The sequence below is a fragment of the Xiphias gladius genome, chromosome 22 (genome assembly GCF_016859285.1).
Source record: "Xiphias gladius isolate SHS-SW01 ecotype Sanya breed wild chromosome 22, ASM1685928v1, whole genome shotgun sequence".
Classification (NCBI taxonomy): Eukaryota; Metazoa; Chordata; class Actinopteri; order Istiophoriformes; family Xiphiidae; genus Xiphias; species Xiphias gladius.
In genome coordinates, this window is record NC_053421.1 from 5,868,314 (window position 1) to 5,885,288 (window position 16,975).

The 16,975-nt window shown below is 41.7% G+C and overlaps 1 protein-coding gene across 6 annotated transcripts in view; it reads right to left on the reverse strand.

Moving 5' to 3' along the window:
- The window catches only part of ubr5 (ubiquitin protein ligase E3 component n-recognin 5), a 34,712-nt gene that overhangs the window by 4,087 nt on the left and 13,650 nt on the right, over positions 1-16,975 (reverse strand). The window contains exons 21-53 of one of the 6 annotated variants that reach the window (XM_040117183.1): positions 16,752-16,962; positions 16,308-16,434; positions 15,954-16,105; positions 15,247-15,342; positions 14,697-14,820; positions 14,447-14,544; positions 13,863-14,020; positions 13,357-13,448; positions 13,080-13,226; positions 12,739-12,857; positions 12,410-12,536; positions 11,894-12,023; positions 11,460-11,620; positions 11,024-11,263; positions 10,568-10,691; positions 10,168-10,279; positions 9,897-10,028; positions 8,562-8,819; positions 8,178-8,446; positions 7,241-7,452; positions 6,643-6,876; positions 6,135-6,208; positions 5,725-5,897; positions 5,005-5,118; positions 4,378-4,595; positions 3,929-4,049; positions 2,813-3,158; positions 2,501-2,588; positions 2,266-2,410; positions 1,934-2,064; positions 1,639-1,699; positions 267-445; positions 83-167 (exon numbers count right to left, since the gene is read on the reverse strand). In XM_040117183.1, coding sequence (XP_039973117.1) covers positions 83-167; positions 267-445; positions 1,639-1,699; positions 1,934-2,064; positions 2,266-2,410; positions 2,501-2,588; positions 2,813-3,158; positions 3,929-4,049; positions 4,378-4,595; positions 5,005-5,118; positions 5,725-5,897; positions 6,135-6,208; positions 6,643-6,876; positions 7,241-7,452; positions 8,178-8,446; positions 8,562-8,819; positions 9,897-10,028; positions 10,168-10,279; positions 10,568-10,691; positions 11,024-11,263; positions 11,460-11,620; positions 11,894-12,023; positions 12,410-12,536; positions 12,739-12,857; positions 13,080-13,226; positions 13,357-13,448; positions 13,863-14,020; positions 14,447-14,544; positions 14,697-14,820; positions 15,247-15,342; positions 15,954-16,105; positions 16,308-16,434; positions 16,752-16,962 — 5,058 coding nt within the window. Of the gene's footprint in view, positions 1-82; positions 168-266; positions 449-1,638; positions 1,700-1,933; positions 2,065-2,265; positions 2,411-2,500; positions 2,589-2,785; positions 3,159-3,928; positions 4,050-4,377; positions 4,596-4,968; positions 5,119-5,724; positions 5,898-6,134; positions 6,209-6,642; positions 6,877-7,240; positions 7,453-8,177; positions 8,447-8,561; positions 8,820-9,896; positions 10,029-10,167; positions 10,280-10,567; positions 10,692-11,023; positions 11,264-11,459; positions 11,621-11,893; positions 12,024-12,409; positions 12,537-12,738; positions 12,858-13,079; positions 13,227-13,356; positions 13,449-13,862; positions 14,021-14,446; positions 14,545-14,696; positions 14,821-15,246; positions 15,343-15,953; positions 16,106-16,307; positions 16,435-16,751; positions 16,963-16,975 lie in introns of all 6 variants that reach the window. The other 5 variants (XM_040117180.1, XM_040117179.1, XM_040117178.1 and 2 more) reach the window with 5 other exon arrangements.

Here is a 16,975-nt window from a genome sequence, read left to right on the forward strand (position 1 = left end):
CATTCTGAAAAGAACCAACATCATGGAGCAGGGTCTAATTATAGGTGCAAAATTGTATTATTCAAAACATATTTTCGCTTACCTTCCTTCCAAGCAGCACTTTGATGACATGTCTGTTCAACGTGATTGGACAGAGTTCATTCTGCAGCAGACATAACCCCAGTATTCTGGAGAGAAAATAAAACTTCAACTTTTTGCTTCCTAACTTTGTCCGCTTCAAGATTTTTTGGGATTTTGTATGACAGAACACCACCACAAATCATTACCTGCCAATATTACGGAAGCAGTTGAGTCTGGCCTCTGTGTTCTTGCCAGGCCGTGGGGAGTAGAAGCCTCGTTTGCCAGGTTGGTAGAAGAGAGGAGCGTTGTCGTCCCCATCGTCTGGGTCGTCCAGCTCCATGTCTACCACGCTGCGGGTTGAACCATGACGCTTACGGTTCTCCTGCTGCTACAATCACACAACAACCAGAAAAGAACAAGGTAGGGCTGTGTTAATTATGACAAAGTAGCTGTTATGTAGGGCTGAGTTGTGCGTAAGTATTTATTGTGATTTTATGTCTCAAGGGACAAAAAGGTTTAGTAAGCCAAACCAGCCTAGGACCCCATTCTTCGTACGTGCATAAGTGAGTGAGTCCAGATTAGAATGTTGACAATTTGACACGAGTGTGGATTTCTTGGTTCTTTGAAGCGGTTTTAAAATTTATCTGGACTTGTTGTCAGAGCAACAGGTCCTTAAGCCAAAACCTACAAAAACGCAGCTTATTTACAGTTACCTGGATCATGACTAAGAGTTTTAGAGTGAATCCCATACATGAACTAATTTTCAGATACAAATGGCTCCCTTTCTTATAGATATAAAGAAAGAATGTCGATATAATTATGTTTTTAAATGAGAACATGCAGGTTACTGAGAAATCATTATGATCTGTTGATGTAATTATCACAATTTAACTACGAATACTCGTGCATGATATAAAAAAAAAACAAAAACAAAAAAAAACATTTTGAGATACTGTGAGCAAAAAGACAAATCAGCTAAGAGACGTGTTAAAAGACCAATGGAGCCAGAATATATGACATCTAATTTGTCATTTAAATGGGAAACTCATTAATGATTAAATGGTTAATGATTATCGCCAAAAAATTTCTTGCATGTTGATGAGGGAGAACCTCACCAATCATGCACCAGCTCTACTCGTGGTCTAACCACATTCACAATTTAGAACAAAATAACATTAGTAAAATGCAGAACACAGATAGAACGAGACCTATGTCCATGAATCGATTGCTCAAGTGCATGCTGGGAGGGTTCCCAATACACCCACCTCCATGTAAGCGCAATCACATGATCGGCACTCATGGTTTTAACTCTCTACTCATTTGACCTTTATTTAAAGCACAAGCGCAAGATACCTTCATCCAGAAATAACAAATCAGTGCCCAAACTGCTTTCGAAGAACCAAATTAGCTGGATAAGAATGAACAATTATTTTAGCCTGTTACCAGCATGTTAGCCTGAATAACTTAAGCCACATTTGAACAACAGGCTCCGGATGTTTCAGGATATAACTAACAGGGTTAGAAACTAAATGAATAACTCTACATGGTGGGACAGTACAAGAGAAATATTGAGTTTACTTGTGTTTTCTCCGGAGTCTCCAGGAGACCCAGGTCCAATATACTGTCAGCACCATTTTCCCTGGGAGGACAACAGACAGGAGAATTTAGTTAGTTTGTCAAACTGCAGTGTGGGAACATCAATTCTTTTTGCTAGTTGTTCAAGTAATACTCCTCATAATGCACGCAAGTCCTGCACATAGATCAGTTTGATATAATTTAGTTTATCAGTACATCATATGTGTGTTTCACTACAGAGAAAATAACTAATGATGGCCACTGTATTTCGCATCTGCGGCTGATCAGGTTCTTTCACCTTCCATGTGCAATGAGAAGCTCCATAGCCTCTTCAACTCTAGCTCTGAGAGAATCCTCACTGGCCAGCAGCAGCAGCAGCTGTGCAGGGGACAGCTCCAGCAACATGCCTGTGATTTTACTGGCGAATGCCTGAGGAGACAAACACACCTTTGGCCTAAGTCCTTTCAAGGAAAATGTACTCAATCCAAACAAGAAAGTATTCAACAGAATCCAAACTTCTGAGCTAGCCTGTCAATGTGCAAAAAAGGTATCATGCAAATTATCCCATTAGTTGTTGAGAAAATCAGTTTTGGTAAGACAGAGCTTTAACAGATGCAGATGTTTTATTACCGGTTGCATTGCATGAACACGTGGGTAGAGCCTTTCCCCCAGGGCTTGCCTGTGTGCAGGCAGAGGGTCGGGCTCATCACTAGGGTTGCCCTCTGATGAAGGCCTGAAAGGTCTTGTGTCAATGGACAGCTGCCTCCTCGAGTCTCTGTACAAGACCAACACACAGGTTTGCCTCACATAACACAGACTTTTTTTGGTTTAATATAAAAGGGTAATGCATTAGGCTGAAGTTTACCTGTCTCGGTCTCTCCGAGATCCCGCTCGAAGTCCTCCACTTCTCCTCTCTCTTTCTCGGTCTCTGTTCCTCAAACGCTGCATTAGATCTACAGAAATCCACACCAAATGGAGCAAGTTAACCTTTAAGTGCCAGTTTTATTATGTAAAAAAACAAAACAAAACTGAAAAAAAAAAAAGCTCTGTCACTCATATGATAACTACTTTCAGCATAACAAAAGCATGATTGAATGTAACAATGAAATGAAGTTCCATAATGCAGTATAGTTTCTATGTATTGTCATACTTGAATTGTAATCGTGATGACACGTACTGCTGGCCTGCATGCCCTTGCTGACACTCTGAACACAGTCCAGGTTGGGCAGCTTATCGTTGGAGAGGAGGGCCAGGGCGATGGCCGTGTAGAAGCTGCGGGCCACACCGCTACCCTCGCCTGGCTCGTCTTTGAAGGTGACCTTCACCCGGTGTACAGCCATGGGTGTGGTCGTGCAGCGCCTGCCAAAGTGCGTATTTAGCTGACGCATGGTCTGCTGTATCAGCTGGTCTCGATCCCGGTCCACCTCCAAAGCCAAGTCACGGGACTGCAGGTTCCTCAGCTTTTCCATCTCCCTACGGAACTTGGATTCCTTTACCTCAAAGCCACCCAGCTCTGTGAGGATCTGGGATTTAAAAGAAAAAAAAACAAAACAAAACAAAACACAAAAGTTAAGCCTCCATCATCCCCTAAAACACAATTGTTAGTTAAAGCTACACAATCTAAAATATTTTATACCAACACTGAGTACAGTAACTCCTTGTAATGTAAAAAGGTTTCTAGACTAGCAAAAGGCCTATGTTTTGGGTTTTTTCCTTTCTTTATGACTGAGAATCTCTGGCTTTCATAACACCAATATAAAACTGTGCACCACCACTTCCTGCTTACAAGCTCACACGGGTTGTGGTCTACCTGCCTAACACATAATGGCACCAAGAAATGCTTGGTGAGGATAGTCACACCCATAGCAAGGTAGAGAGAAAAGCACGTTTTTCCTCCCAAGTTGGCAGACCAACACAGCGTAAAAACACCAGTAAATGTTAGAGGTTCATTCCAAAGGTAGCGAGAGAGGAGTGAACTGGGATGCCCATTTCAGTCCATTTCTGCTGGGTATGCATATAATGTTAGAAAAGCATTTAACACATTATCAGTAAGACCTAGTAGTAGTTGGTATAATTTTGTTGTTCGAGATATTATCTGCCCCTCAACAGTCAATAACCTTAATAAAGCTTAATTCTGTATTTATGAACTTATTTTCAAGTGGCACACATCACCGTTTTGAAATTAAAAACATTTATAACAGTATAAAAAGGAGGTATTATGGAGACAATTGCTATTTTTACATAGATATAAAAAAAAAAAAACTAAAAAAAAACTGCTGAAATGAAGACATACTGATCCAGGCTCAGCTCCCACATCTTCCATGAAGACACGACCAAAGAGCTCCAGTGACAGACGCCAGCGGCCTAGTAGCATGTCATGTGAGATCATCATCCCCATGAAACTACAGTGAGGTCTGGACAGACAGAGGACATATAACATTTTGATGATTTAAAACCTTTTTAATAGTATATTAAGAAATAATATTGTTGAGAGCATGGCTATGATAATAATTTTGTTATTACCTTATTCTAACTATGTCAGTAGGTGTCTCTCTGCACAGTGTTAAAATTTGTATAATATATGGGAATTCACACACTGAGTATTGATGATTTTACAATTTTCCTTAATAACAGGCCTAGAAACAAAATTTTCCTTTACAATTTCAGTGACAATTATTTATCTCTGAGGACAATTTCAGCTGCAACCTCAGCTGAGTCTAAGGCACAGACGCGATTGCTTACCTGAACGATGGGAGAGGTGGTCCATCGCTCTCAGTGAGGCCGATCTCAGCAAGCAGGCTGCTCTTCAGTTGGGCGGCGAGGTCATGGGGTGAAGGGCCTGGTTTTGAAGCCTCCAGCTCCTGCTCTGCCAGTGATTGGTTCTCAGTGCCCCGTTGGCCCGTTTCCATACTCATCACATTCTTCAGGTTGGCCGAGTAAGACATCTTAGTGGGCAGGATCTGTTTTAGTGGGGTTCAGAGTAGTTCTTAAGTAATGTGAACAGATGTGTCTCTTGAGATGATGACAGTGTGATGATGAAAGAATGGAAATATGGAAATGGGACACAGAACGCAGGCTATGTTCCAATATCCACACCTAAAGGGCGGTGTAACCAAAAAGACTATCCAACATTTCAATTATTATTTGCTATCTATTATTTCCATTGCCTCCAAAAGCAGTGGAAATAATGAATAGGAAATTATGAATTTTGGATAGTTTTTACAGATTTCAATCTAAAAGTGGAGTAACTTCAACATTTCAGTGGTGTTTGTTGTGTGTGGATATTAGAACACAGCTGCCAGAGTGTTTGTTTAGTGAAGAGGGGTGGTATACCTGAGAGGGGGAGGGTAGAGAGGAGCCCATGTTTACCTCCAGGCAGTTCCTGTCCATGCTTGCCTCAGCCAGGCCTTTGGTTGCCATGTAGGAGGAGGAGTACAAGCCCTGAGAGGGACGGCCAAACAGATCCTCCTTCCTGGCATTAGGCTGCGAGAGAGGAAGTCAAATTGAAAGTAAAGCAACGCTGAAATCACAGAGGGTGTTTTGAAGTTATATTATATCTTCCTGTCAGTTATGCCAGTCTGTCTTGTGACTGTGCCCCGTGTCTAGTGCGGTGCCTGTCACTTCAAGCCACTACTGCTGCTTGTACCACAAGTGAACAACTGCTCAAGTCTTTCCTGCCAAAACACAGCCTCTCTACAACAAACCCTGCTTCCTTGTGGTAACAGAAAGAAACTAGGAACTGTCAGGCTCAAACAAATATGGCAAAGAACTTAAGTGCTTTGGCACTCAGATCTGCATTTGTTTTGCAAATGCTTGGTCCACTGACATCTGGATAAACCCTTAAAATCAAAGCACCAGCTTTGGCTAGGGCTAAACATCCTTAATAATCCCATCATACTTAATTTTCGATTATGGGCCAACAATGCTATTGCTAGTGGTAGCACTTTCAAGACATCAGCAACATAGCAGCCATCACTGTTGGCAACCTCTTCTATTTATGTAATTAATATGTGGACCCTGTATCTTTAACTCTTTCTGCATTAGCGCTTTTTCTTTTTTTAAAAAACAAGAACGAGCAAGAAGTTCTACCTGCAGGAGGTGGGGCTGGTCTGCCAGTGGAATTGCCTCGGCCAAGGGAACATCGAAGGGGTTGGGTGGGATGCAGCCCAGGAAGGTCATAGAGTCGGAGCGACGGAAGAAGGGGTGGTTCTGACCCGTTTCAGCCGGTACAGGGTCGTCATCCTTATCCTGCAGAGTTGAACCTGAGGTAATGCAGAAACAAAGCAAATGATGATGCTGATAGTGGAAAGACAGGTAATCAATCTTAATATTAATCAATACTAAATGCTAACAAGTTCGCTTGCCTGTGTTTACTTTCTAACAAATCAGAGTTATTCTTTTGTATGTATTTGCCCATTTTCCACGGCTGTTTAACGATGCCTAAACATTTTTTTTTTAATATTATGTGTTGCATATTATTAAGTAATTATCTGGCTTACTTTGATTGGTGTCCTCATCATTCTCGTGCTCAGAATCTTCATTGTCCAAACCCAGTTCCAAAATCTCTCGATTCCTACGAATATGGATGATAAATACTGTTTACACCACAGGTACACTGACACATTGTTTAAATTTTAAGCAATGGTTATTCAAATGCCCTGGCAACCATCATTTTTACCATTTTCTTTGTCAAGCAAGATACCAGACTAAATAATGGAAACACCCCAGGAGATGAAGTGCAATGAAATACATAAACAAAAGTGAAAACGTGGTTCTAGAGGTTTGTTCAGTGGCAATCCTATGCAATTCTGTGATGGTAATTCAATAACCTAGTGCCATGTAATTCAATGCCTAACCCTGAACTCAAGAAAGGGCAGTTGCAGGGACACCGATTGTGAGATATCGCCTCTTTTTGGTTGTAATCAAACCAGAATTTCACTTCCCTTTCAAGAAAATTCTCAGTTGTTGAATACAAAGACAACATTTTGCCTCATTTTCTCCATTTACCTCTTTCTATCTATCTGTGGGGTGTCCAGTGTGGTCTGCTGGTTCATGGCTTTTATCCAGTAGATGAGAGCCTGGAAGACGTAGGCCACATGCTTCAGTGAGCAAACGTCCAGCACAGGAAGCACATCAGAATGCTCATCGTTGTGGGAGCGCATCAGTGATAGGGCGTAGTTCAGGAAATCGCCTCGTGCCGACATCATGCCTTGGCGAGCTGTCAACAGAGTGGCTGCTCTCCTGAAACAAATACAGAAGACATGCCGAACAAGTGAGAACATCTCTTTCCTTACAAATGTACAAACGCACAAACGCACAAATATGGAGCTAGCTAATTCGAGCAAACAACACGATGGGAAGGATTAGATTAGGACTGTAAAAAGTCGGCTTTTAAAGGAGCTCTTCCCGATTTCTTCAGGTCGTCTTGAGTAATTACAACATAATACTTAACTTTTGTCAAGGCTTTACAGGTTTTCCATAGAGACTCGTTTTAACTAAATCGTTTATGTATTATTTAAAATCAATCAACTGATCAAACTAAGTAGTTTGAAAAAAACTATCACAAAAATTAACTAAACAAGTTAACCAAAGTTTTTTCTTTTACCTGCGTCCTTCCAGGGTGCGGAGGCTGGCTTCTTCTCGAGCAGTCATACGTTCCCTGCGAGCTGAGTGCTGAGAGGCGTGGAGTGGGTGACTGGGGTGACCAGGGTCTCCAGCAGATGACAGGGCTGAGCCATATCGCAACTGAGCTTCAGTCGAATCCATGATGGACACCATCCAGTTCCAGGTGGGAATCAGCTTTTCTTCAACATAGTTCTGTTTCAACAAAAAGTTACTGTTATTCAAATCATTGGGCAGATCAGCTTTTTATTAAACAGAGGATAATGATCCGACAGTCACTGCTGTCCGATGCAAATTGAAATAAATACAATGTGGTTTAATATTTTAGGAGGATGGGAATTGGCAGGGACCTCCTGATATGCCGATTTGATATTGTTGTCATTCTTTGATATTCCGATGCTGTAATATTTCAACGGATTAGTATAATTATTATGTGATTTCTGTCTATTTTTTTTATAACCAGCCTATTTAGAAGAGTCAAACAGTGCTTCATAATATTTCTTTAGGCTAGACTGCAGTATATGCTCGGAAATATGAGCCAACTCTGACCAACATCCTTACAACCTGCCTCTGACCTCTACCTCTATCAATAGGTAGCCAAGTATATTTAAAATATATCAGGGGGGGAAAAAAAACACTTAACATTAAACATTCATATGTCGAGGCAGGATTGTCATTTGTTATTACACAACAATCTTTCATTCTACTAAACAATGTCACACTAAATAACAATGCCCTGCTAACCACCATAACATAATTAGCTTTGCTTCTTGTCTAAACATATGTATATGGTTTGGGATTATTTTCCTATTTTAACAGAAAAATTATACAAAATATTGTAAATTTTACACCAGTATTTGGCTGCCTTGGTGGGGGAGTGGAGTCTATTTTGATCACCACAGGATGGCACTGTATCTCACCTGCAGGTTGACTGCATCCTGGTAGGTGAGCTTTACAGCAGCAGGGTACTGTGAGTAGACTAGATGGTTGTATTTGGGAATTAGACTCATGAGGTCTGAGATCTGCCTGATGACAATGCTGTAGGCCCGGGCCAGGCTGCTGGCAGATGTCAGATAGCTGCTGGAGTTGCTGGCCTCCAGCGCCGCCGCCGCCGCCGCCGCACTAGAGCTGATCGCACTGGAGCGACGCAAGTTGGTAGGATCAATGTATATCAGGCCTGTGGAGCTTGCTGTCAAAAAGACAAAGATCATAACGGGTACAATTAATATAAACCATTTCTGTGACAGTAATCTGGAGAAAAACAAAAATTTAAAAATAAAAACTGCAGAAACAGCTTTACTGACCAGCTGGTGTTGAGGAGCTGGAGGGGGCACTTCCAGTGGCCCTCTGGCTGGGGGTGTTTCTCACAGCCCACTGCATGGAACGAGGAGCCTGGGCTGCACTGTTGGCATGTGAAGCGCTAGTTGTTCTCTCCAGTGGTTCATCCAAGAGGAACGTTTCCTGGTCAACATCGTCGCTCTGACTGCTGCTGCTGTCAGAGTCACTTGAGTCATTGGACTGGGAGTCGTCCTCTGAGAAGAAGGCAGGGACACTGCTGGCACCTTCAGAGAGGAGGAGGAGGATAAGGGATGAGGGAAAAAAAGATAAGGAAGATAAGGGCTTGGGTTTCATCTCACCTCTCTCTCTTTTTGTCTTTGATATCAGATTTTTCCAGGCAGGAGTGCGGGTTAGTGAATCACACCACTACAAGGCCAAACAAAACTAATATGACAGTGAAAACACCGAGGCTTCAGGTCATAACAACAGCTGCTGTCTCTCTGTTGATCAACTTGTGCTAAATAATATATGGTTCAATCTTCTGCATTTTTTAAGGTTATTGGAAATGTCAGAGAGACAAAACAGCAATATTTCAATGGCACTGAATATTCTAAAGAGAAAATGAAACGACAACATTATTAGTAGGAACTACACATTTTAGATAACCAAGGGGGAAAAAACACAACACCATTTGGAAAGGCTACAAGTTGATTAGTTGATTAGAACAAGACTAAACTTGTGACGATGGACAGCATTAGTTAAAAATGACACAAAAATGACACAAATAGTGAAATGTGAGAAGGGGACGAACTGAAGGAACTCTCAGCAGGAAACTGTGTATGCACTTTGCCAACTCACTCTTGCCCTGACATCTGTATATGCATTGAAGTAAAGAGGAGCTCATACCAAAAATAGGAAATGCCAAGGACACCCTACTGCCTGCAAATGAAATACATCGGGTATTCAGCCAGGGACCATTTTGTCTGCTGTATCATTAGCTCTCCATACAAAAATCCTCACATCCAAAATGCTGTCTATTAAGCACTAGTGTTTCTGTAAGAACTGAATTAGCCTGTAACTCAAGGGAGAAGAGAAAAAAAAAATCACCACAGTGCAGCAAGACAGAAATACAACTTCTATTTAGTAATTTAGTAAGCTGTTGGAGCCCTACAAACATTTGCGAAGATTCAGTTAAAAAGGAAGCCAATAAGACAGGCAACTGCATTTCCACAAAAACAAAAAAACAAAACAAAAAATAATAAAAATCAAAAACAGAACAGTACTTTCAAACTGAGGAGAATGTTTCATGAAGGATCTTAATGAAATCTAAAATGAAAGATTAAAAACAGCTGTTGACCAACCTGCTTCAGAGCCAGCAGTTGCTGCTGTGACGACACTCCTGCGGCCGCTAGCATTATCCTGATTGCTGTGGTTACTTTCACTGTCGCTCTCTGTTTCGGCTGCTGCCAGCAAATCCAGCTCCATGTCACTTCCTAAAAGCAGAAACAAAGAAAAACATATGCTTCACACATTGTTGGCTGGGTTTTCAGGTTCAAATAATTTTTTTGTCAAACTAAATGAACTTCAGTGTCATTAATTTTCTTCCACTTTGAAAAGTAGGATTTGTCTCACCATCTTCATCGTGTTCATCATGTTGTCCTTCTGCCTCAGCATTTTCCTCTCCCTGTTCCTCCTGGTCATCATGATGGTCTTCCTCCCCTGCTACACCCTCTACAACTTCAACCTGAGAGACAAACAAACAGATCCTATGAGAGAAGACCTCGAGGCAAAGCAGAATACACAATAGCCGATCTAAAGCTATAATGTAAAAGGAGCAAGCTAAACAAAACATATAAATATTAATCAAAATGTCAGTGTAATCTTGCAGTGTAAATTAACAGTTTCAGTTCTAGGTGGCACTCAACATACTTGGAAACCCCATCACCAACATGTGAACACTGCACCTGAATCCATTAATCTGTTGCATACAATGGTCATTATGGCCTTAATGATTATGATAAGGGATCCAAACCTCTTCCACATCTGCTGATACGATGTCATCCTGCTCCTCATCTCTTCCTCTGACAGGCTGAGACTGGCTGCTGCGTCGAGGCTGTGGGTTCCTGATGATATATGAGGCAGCTGTCTGGCTGGAGCTGGAAAAAATGAAGCACAAGCCCAGAAATCTTTATATCTAGTGAATAAGAAAAAAACAAGCATCTTCTTTACTTTTAGTTTCTTCTCTCCAAGTTAAATTCTACTGAATGACTTGATGATTTGAAAAACCTCAAATCATTTCTTCTCTTCATTACATTAAAATGGGCTCTTAACCAACTCACTGAAACAATGCATGCACATTTTAATTCTCCATAATTCAGTGCTCTAGAATAAGCTGTAAAAAAACAAAACAAAAACAAACAAACAAACAAACAAACACAATCTACTGTCTCCACCTGACAGGAAAACGAAGGTACTGAAACCAACCAACCTGCTGGACTGGTCAGGTGAGGGTCTTGGAGGCAGAGGTTCAACAGAGAAGAGCTCCTCACTGCCCTGAACAGCATCAATGCTGGTGCTGGCCAAAGTGAAAGGAGCTGTAGGTCTTGCAATACCCATTCGCACCGGAACAATCAGTGACTCTGCTACATTACACAGCTCCTCCACAGCGTAGGGTAAGAGAGCCTGAAAAACTCGCCTACATTTCCCAATGGGCTGAGGGATGAAGTTGCTGTGTGGAGGAAATGGAGAGAAGACAGAATCAGTATTTGTAACAATTCAAAAGATCATGTTAAAACTGGTTCCAAAATTTGTAGGCTTACTGTATGTTAGAATTGACCTGGGTCATTAATAACTCAAATTACAATTAATTCCTGGAGCCTTTGTCTAAAACTGTACATGAAAAACGTCACGTTTCACGTTCTTACTTTTTCTTCTTGGAAGAAGCCATTTCCACACTGAGGATGACAAACACCCGGGCTACAGAGCGAAGGAAGCGCCTGGTGACGCTGACTGCCTCCTCTCTCCGGCCAGGAGTGTACTTGTTCTGAAGCTCCTTCACCAGTGTGCCCAGTAAAGTGTCTATGAACTAATACGGGAGAACAAAAACACCATGGATGACCAAAATATTTCAAAGTGCAAGGGTGTGATAACAGCCAAAAAAAAAAAAAACCTGAAGAAAACGCATAATTACTGGTAACATTTAGGTGGTATCATAGGCAAGAATTACTGAGGAATAGAGATTTTATTTAACACTGTGTGCAAACTTGGAAGTCTGCATAATGAACAGAGAAATTGAAGGAAAAAAATTGGAGAGAGAGCCAGAGAACATGAGCAATGAGCAAAGACTAACTGGACTTACAGTGATGTCAGGAGCACACTTGACAATGAGGCAGTGAGTGAAACAGTCAAGGCGAATGGTGCCACTCTGCTGGTTCAAGTAGACCTGCTCTTCAGGCAGGAGGTGGGCAATTCTGCTGCTGGCACTAAGTCTAGGAAAGAAAACAAAAAACGAAAAAAAACATAAAACTCAAAACATTGTCTGTTACGGAGTACTAATCTGTATAACACACTGTGTGGAAATGTTGTTACAAAGAGATGTGTGTAACATGAGGCTGTAACTACATCAAAGTCAACTATAACAACTCCCATGAAGTATATTAAACTGGTGTATGACTAGTAAAAACAACAAAAACCTGCCCACAAGGACAACTGGGAATGAACTAACTGGGATGTTGTTTCTGGAAAGATACATTGCTATTGAGTTTTTGTGCATCATGTTTCAGTTCTTTAAGCATCACAAACAAATTGCAGTCTTTCAAGCTCTTATTACTAACCAAATTTTAATGCTCGGCTGCTTGTTTGCTGTGATACTCACGGGTCTTTATTCTCCTGAGAACCAAACATGATCATAGACTTGAGGGCATTCCAGTCCTGCAGAACCCTCTCCAGAGCCAGCTGAGCAAAGCGGGGAGGTTCTAGATCATGGTCTGGCATATCAGAGTCTAAAAGAGAGGAAAGAATAAATGTTTTCCTTAATTAGGTGCCTTCTGGAAATCATGTTTTCGAAAGCTACCCCTTGACCACATTCAGAACTGTAAGAAGATAGCAGAAAATAATCTCAAATCTAAGTTTTTAAAAAGTATAAATTGTTTGTCTGTGCTGATGGTCAAAGTGGATAAAATGAGAGAATGGTGGTGAACCTACCTTCTGCATTAGCAGCCTTGCGGTTCCTGTCTTCTCTGATGCGTGGTGGTCTGTACTGACAGTGCTCAACACTCTGCCTGGCAACAGTCTGCACCAGGAACAGTAATATATGCTCTCCCCTGCAGATGGAAACAAAAGTCAATCAGAAATATCACATTTTCCTCACTTGCAAAATATTAAATATCTTCTTCTTCTGCTATATAGTAGCATATCAAGATCACACAGTTAAGGTGATTTAGCCGCAAATGCTCTCAGTTACTGGACAATTATAAAGAACCACTAAAAGAACTCTCGAGAGAAGCAGAGATGATATAGTAGTAGAGAGAGCACAGGGTGCTTACCTGCTGTTTGGTGTCGTGACCAGGTTAGTGGCTGTGAGTAACCTGTACAGCAGATCAAGACGAGCAGCCTTCTGTCCGGCGATCAGTGTTTTACACTTACATTTCTCCCAACAGTCACAGTAAGCTGTGGGAGAGGTCCTTTTCAGCCTGGGAAATAACAGGCAAATTCATGATTATGAATGTGACCCAGTTCAAATGCAGGTGATGAAAAGCAATGGTAAGAAAGATTTAAACCTTAAAAACAATGAACAAGATCAAACTCAAAACTAGGACTCACTTGCAGTCATGTCCTTTGTGACACACCCTCGCACACTCAGTACAGCAGCAGAGGGACTCCAGCAGACCACAGGTTCGACACTCAAAGATATCCTAAATACAAAGTCAGTGATATGAAAAATGCCAGTGTGTCAACTCTCAAGTGAACAAAGCTGTCTTCAAAATGAGTGAAGTTCCACTTGTGCAGCGGAAGAAGCAGCGCTACTGAAGCTATGGAAGCTGGCCTGATATCTACTTTGGTGCTGGCTGGCAGTAGTTTATTCTGCCGCTTACACTTAGTGAGTAACAATTATTAAGCACAAAAAAAGCCAGATCTTTCCATCTTACTTTTTTAGGTCTCGTTGGTTGTCGGTTATGTAACTCTCTCTTTAAACATTAATATATTAAATGAAGTTCCCATCCCCAACTGACACCTGTGTAAAATGGCTTGAGCAAAGTCTACAACACTTGTGCCTTTCAAGTGCTTTTTCTCTAAATTCCAGTGTAATGATATTCGCTAGGGCTGACCTGGTTAATGTGCTCAGCTCCAGTCCAAGTGAAACTGCAGGTGTCATTGCAGCAAAGAACATACAGGGGCGAATCATCTGGATTGGTCCCAGAGGGGCAAATCATTTCCATGAACACAGAATCTGCATCCTCCTTCTCTGCAATGCCCGGGTCACCCACTGTGCTCAACACATTTGAGGAACAAAGGACAATACAGAGGAACGCGAGTTACAACGTGATAGTCAGCTGTTGTAAGCAGGGAAGGAAAATAGGTCAGGATTCACATAACCCATGGATAACTTCCAACGTTCCAGCTGTTACCTAACCAGTTAAAATTACATCAGATTCACAAAAAGTATGCTGCTTTCTCACTATTTATTCACAGAGGTGGTGGCTGGTTGGTCATGCAAACCTCTGTTCTTTCTTTCTCTCCCCAATTCTCTGTCTCAGTACCACACCACACCACAACACATGCATAGAGTATATGTGCATAATACTAGGCACAAAGAGCTGGCATTTACGTACATGTTTGTGACCATAACAGTCTCCCTTCAAATGGAAAATCAGCTTACAGCAGTATGCAGAATGCTGACTTATTAACTTACCCTTGGCCATTTTCTGAGCCGCCTCCAAAACAGTGATGGCTGCTGGGTAGGCTCTCCCACTGACAGCCAGCATGAATGGGGTCATTCCACGAGCATCCCTGTCAAATAACAGCAACAACAATGTACATGAGTACTGTGGAGGAACAGACAGGTAAATTTAAAAAAAAAAAAAGATAAATTGGGACAATTTAATGTAAAATAAAGTACTGAGTATTCGTAAATATGCTCATACAGAAATAAAGAATCATACTTTGCAGAGAGCAGCTCCCGTAGGTGGGGCCTCAGAACAACACTGTCACACATCAGCTTTAGGATAAGGTGGGCGTTGGCCTTTCTGTCTTTAGATTCAACCACAGATGGCTCAGTGGACGGCCCTGCTCATATAGAGAACACAATCCATGAGACGACAGACACCGAGCATGTTTGAACAGAGTTTGAATGCCCATGACAGCAAGCAGTAATTTACACTGATACCACCAAGATTATGTGTTAGGAAAGCACCATGTGTCATAATTTATCCACATAAACATATTTAGAATTACCTGTCCTGTACAGACAGGTCTCACCACTACATAAATACACAATACCTACTTTTCTCTGCTACTCCACAACTGTATTACCTTAGCCTATGTTTAATAGCACCACATTAGGAAAGTCAGTCATAATTTTGCAGTGTGATCCAGTATCAGTGTAACCATGTGCTACACACAACTGAACTTTCTGTTATCCACAGAAATCTTGACTAGCAGTAAAAATATAATTTAGTCCTCACTCCTCCTCTACAGTGAAGATGTCATTACCTGGTATGGTTGAGGTGCTGGGTCCTTGGCTGGTCCCAGTGGAGGCAGTGGTGAGTGAGCCCACTGCTGGTGCTAGAATGAAGTCAATGTCACCATCTGTTGATAAAATAAAATTAAAAAACTAAAGCGCGGAAATATTTCTAAGACGGGCGAATGCACTGACTGTATGAGACGTATCACCGCAAAGACTTAGAAGGCAAGGAAAGAGTTAAATTTCATGATTGCACACAGACTTTCAAACACACTTGTGCAAGGTAAACCTTCAGACCGACAGCTCTGGCAAACAACTCATTAGGTTGCGCTTGCGTAGGAGGGCTGCTACAAGGACCAGTGAGAAGATGACATCAAGAACTACAGTTTTGAGGCTTACAAAATGCCAACACACAACATGGCAGTTTAGACTCTTGAGTCAGGACTGTACATCTCTGGACATCTTTCACACACTGTGGCTTGATACTTGCAAGGTAATCAGCACAATGCCACCAAGATTTCTACCTGGTGTGTGAGCTTACACATATTCAGTTGACCAGTCCAATCTATTGCTAGAGGATTTTGTATTACACTGACAAAAGTAGAGAAAGCACCTCATTTTTCTGTTTAGTTTGATTGATTGTTTTTTTTTTTTTTTGACACAGTGACACGGTAAGGCCCTAAACAGCGCACACAGATAATCCACTAATTTTACAGTCTTGTTACTATGCACTGACCAGGGTCCATGGGTGGGGGGTCAGGGACCCAACTGGGAGGGGCAATGGGTGGTGACACTGGGTCCTGATGGTCACTGGATGACGGGCCGGACTCATGGCGGCCGAGACCTGCTGCTCTTAGAGACCTCCGCATCATCTCCCTCAGACGAAGCCTGGAGGTGTCACATAAATTAAAGCATGGCGCTGATAGTAATATCAGCAATGCTTATGGTTTGATATTATCGGCGAACCTTTTCACTGCAAGTGGAAAGCAAAGCTTCTGGCGTTTTAGGGAGCAGAAATGTTATGACACTTGTAGTTTTCCGTGCAGACTATGAAGCAAAATAGAGAAAATCAGTATAGCTGTTTATTTACCCTCTGCTGCTGGAGGAGCCAGTCCTATTTCCAGAGCTGTTGCTTGAAACCACAGAGATGGCATTGGCAATGGCCTCCACAGCAGACAAGCGTTCTGCAAATGTGTTTCTCTCCGACCTTTCAGCTTCTGAAATGAAACAGCGTAGTCATTTAGCATTGAAAAGGGAATCAAGAGAAAGCAGGCAATTAAACTGATACAGGTGAGCAGACTCCAATCTGGAATAGTTTATTGAGAGAAAAGTAATTTTCTTTCAAAATTCTATTTTCTAATAACGATGGCAAAGTTTAAAACAGACACATTGAGAAGAAAAATGTAAATGTAACCAGCAAGATAAGAAACCTTTTTTCTGATTCAATTTAAATATAAAAAAGTAATCATTATGTCAACATTATAGCTAGCTCCCTGAGAGATCATAATATTGATTGACTAATACACCAGCTTACCTTCCTCCTCTTTGGTCTCCTTATTACTAACAGGGAAGCAGACAGAGACGGCAGCATGGAGAATGTTGCGGTTTCCATCACAGCGATGGCCCAGAAGTGCGCCGAGGGCCTGGTTGCCCTGATCCAACAGGAACGCCTGTTCAAGGTTCACCAGGTACTGCCGACACGCCTCATAGTCACAACGCAGTACATGCTGCATCAGCGTCTGTTTCTGAAAGAGACAA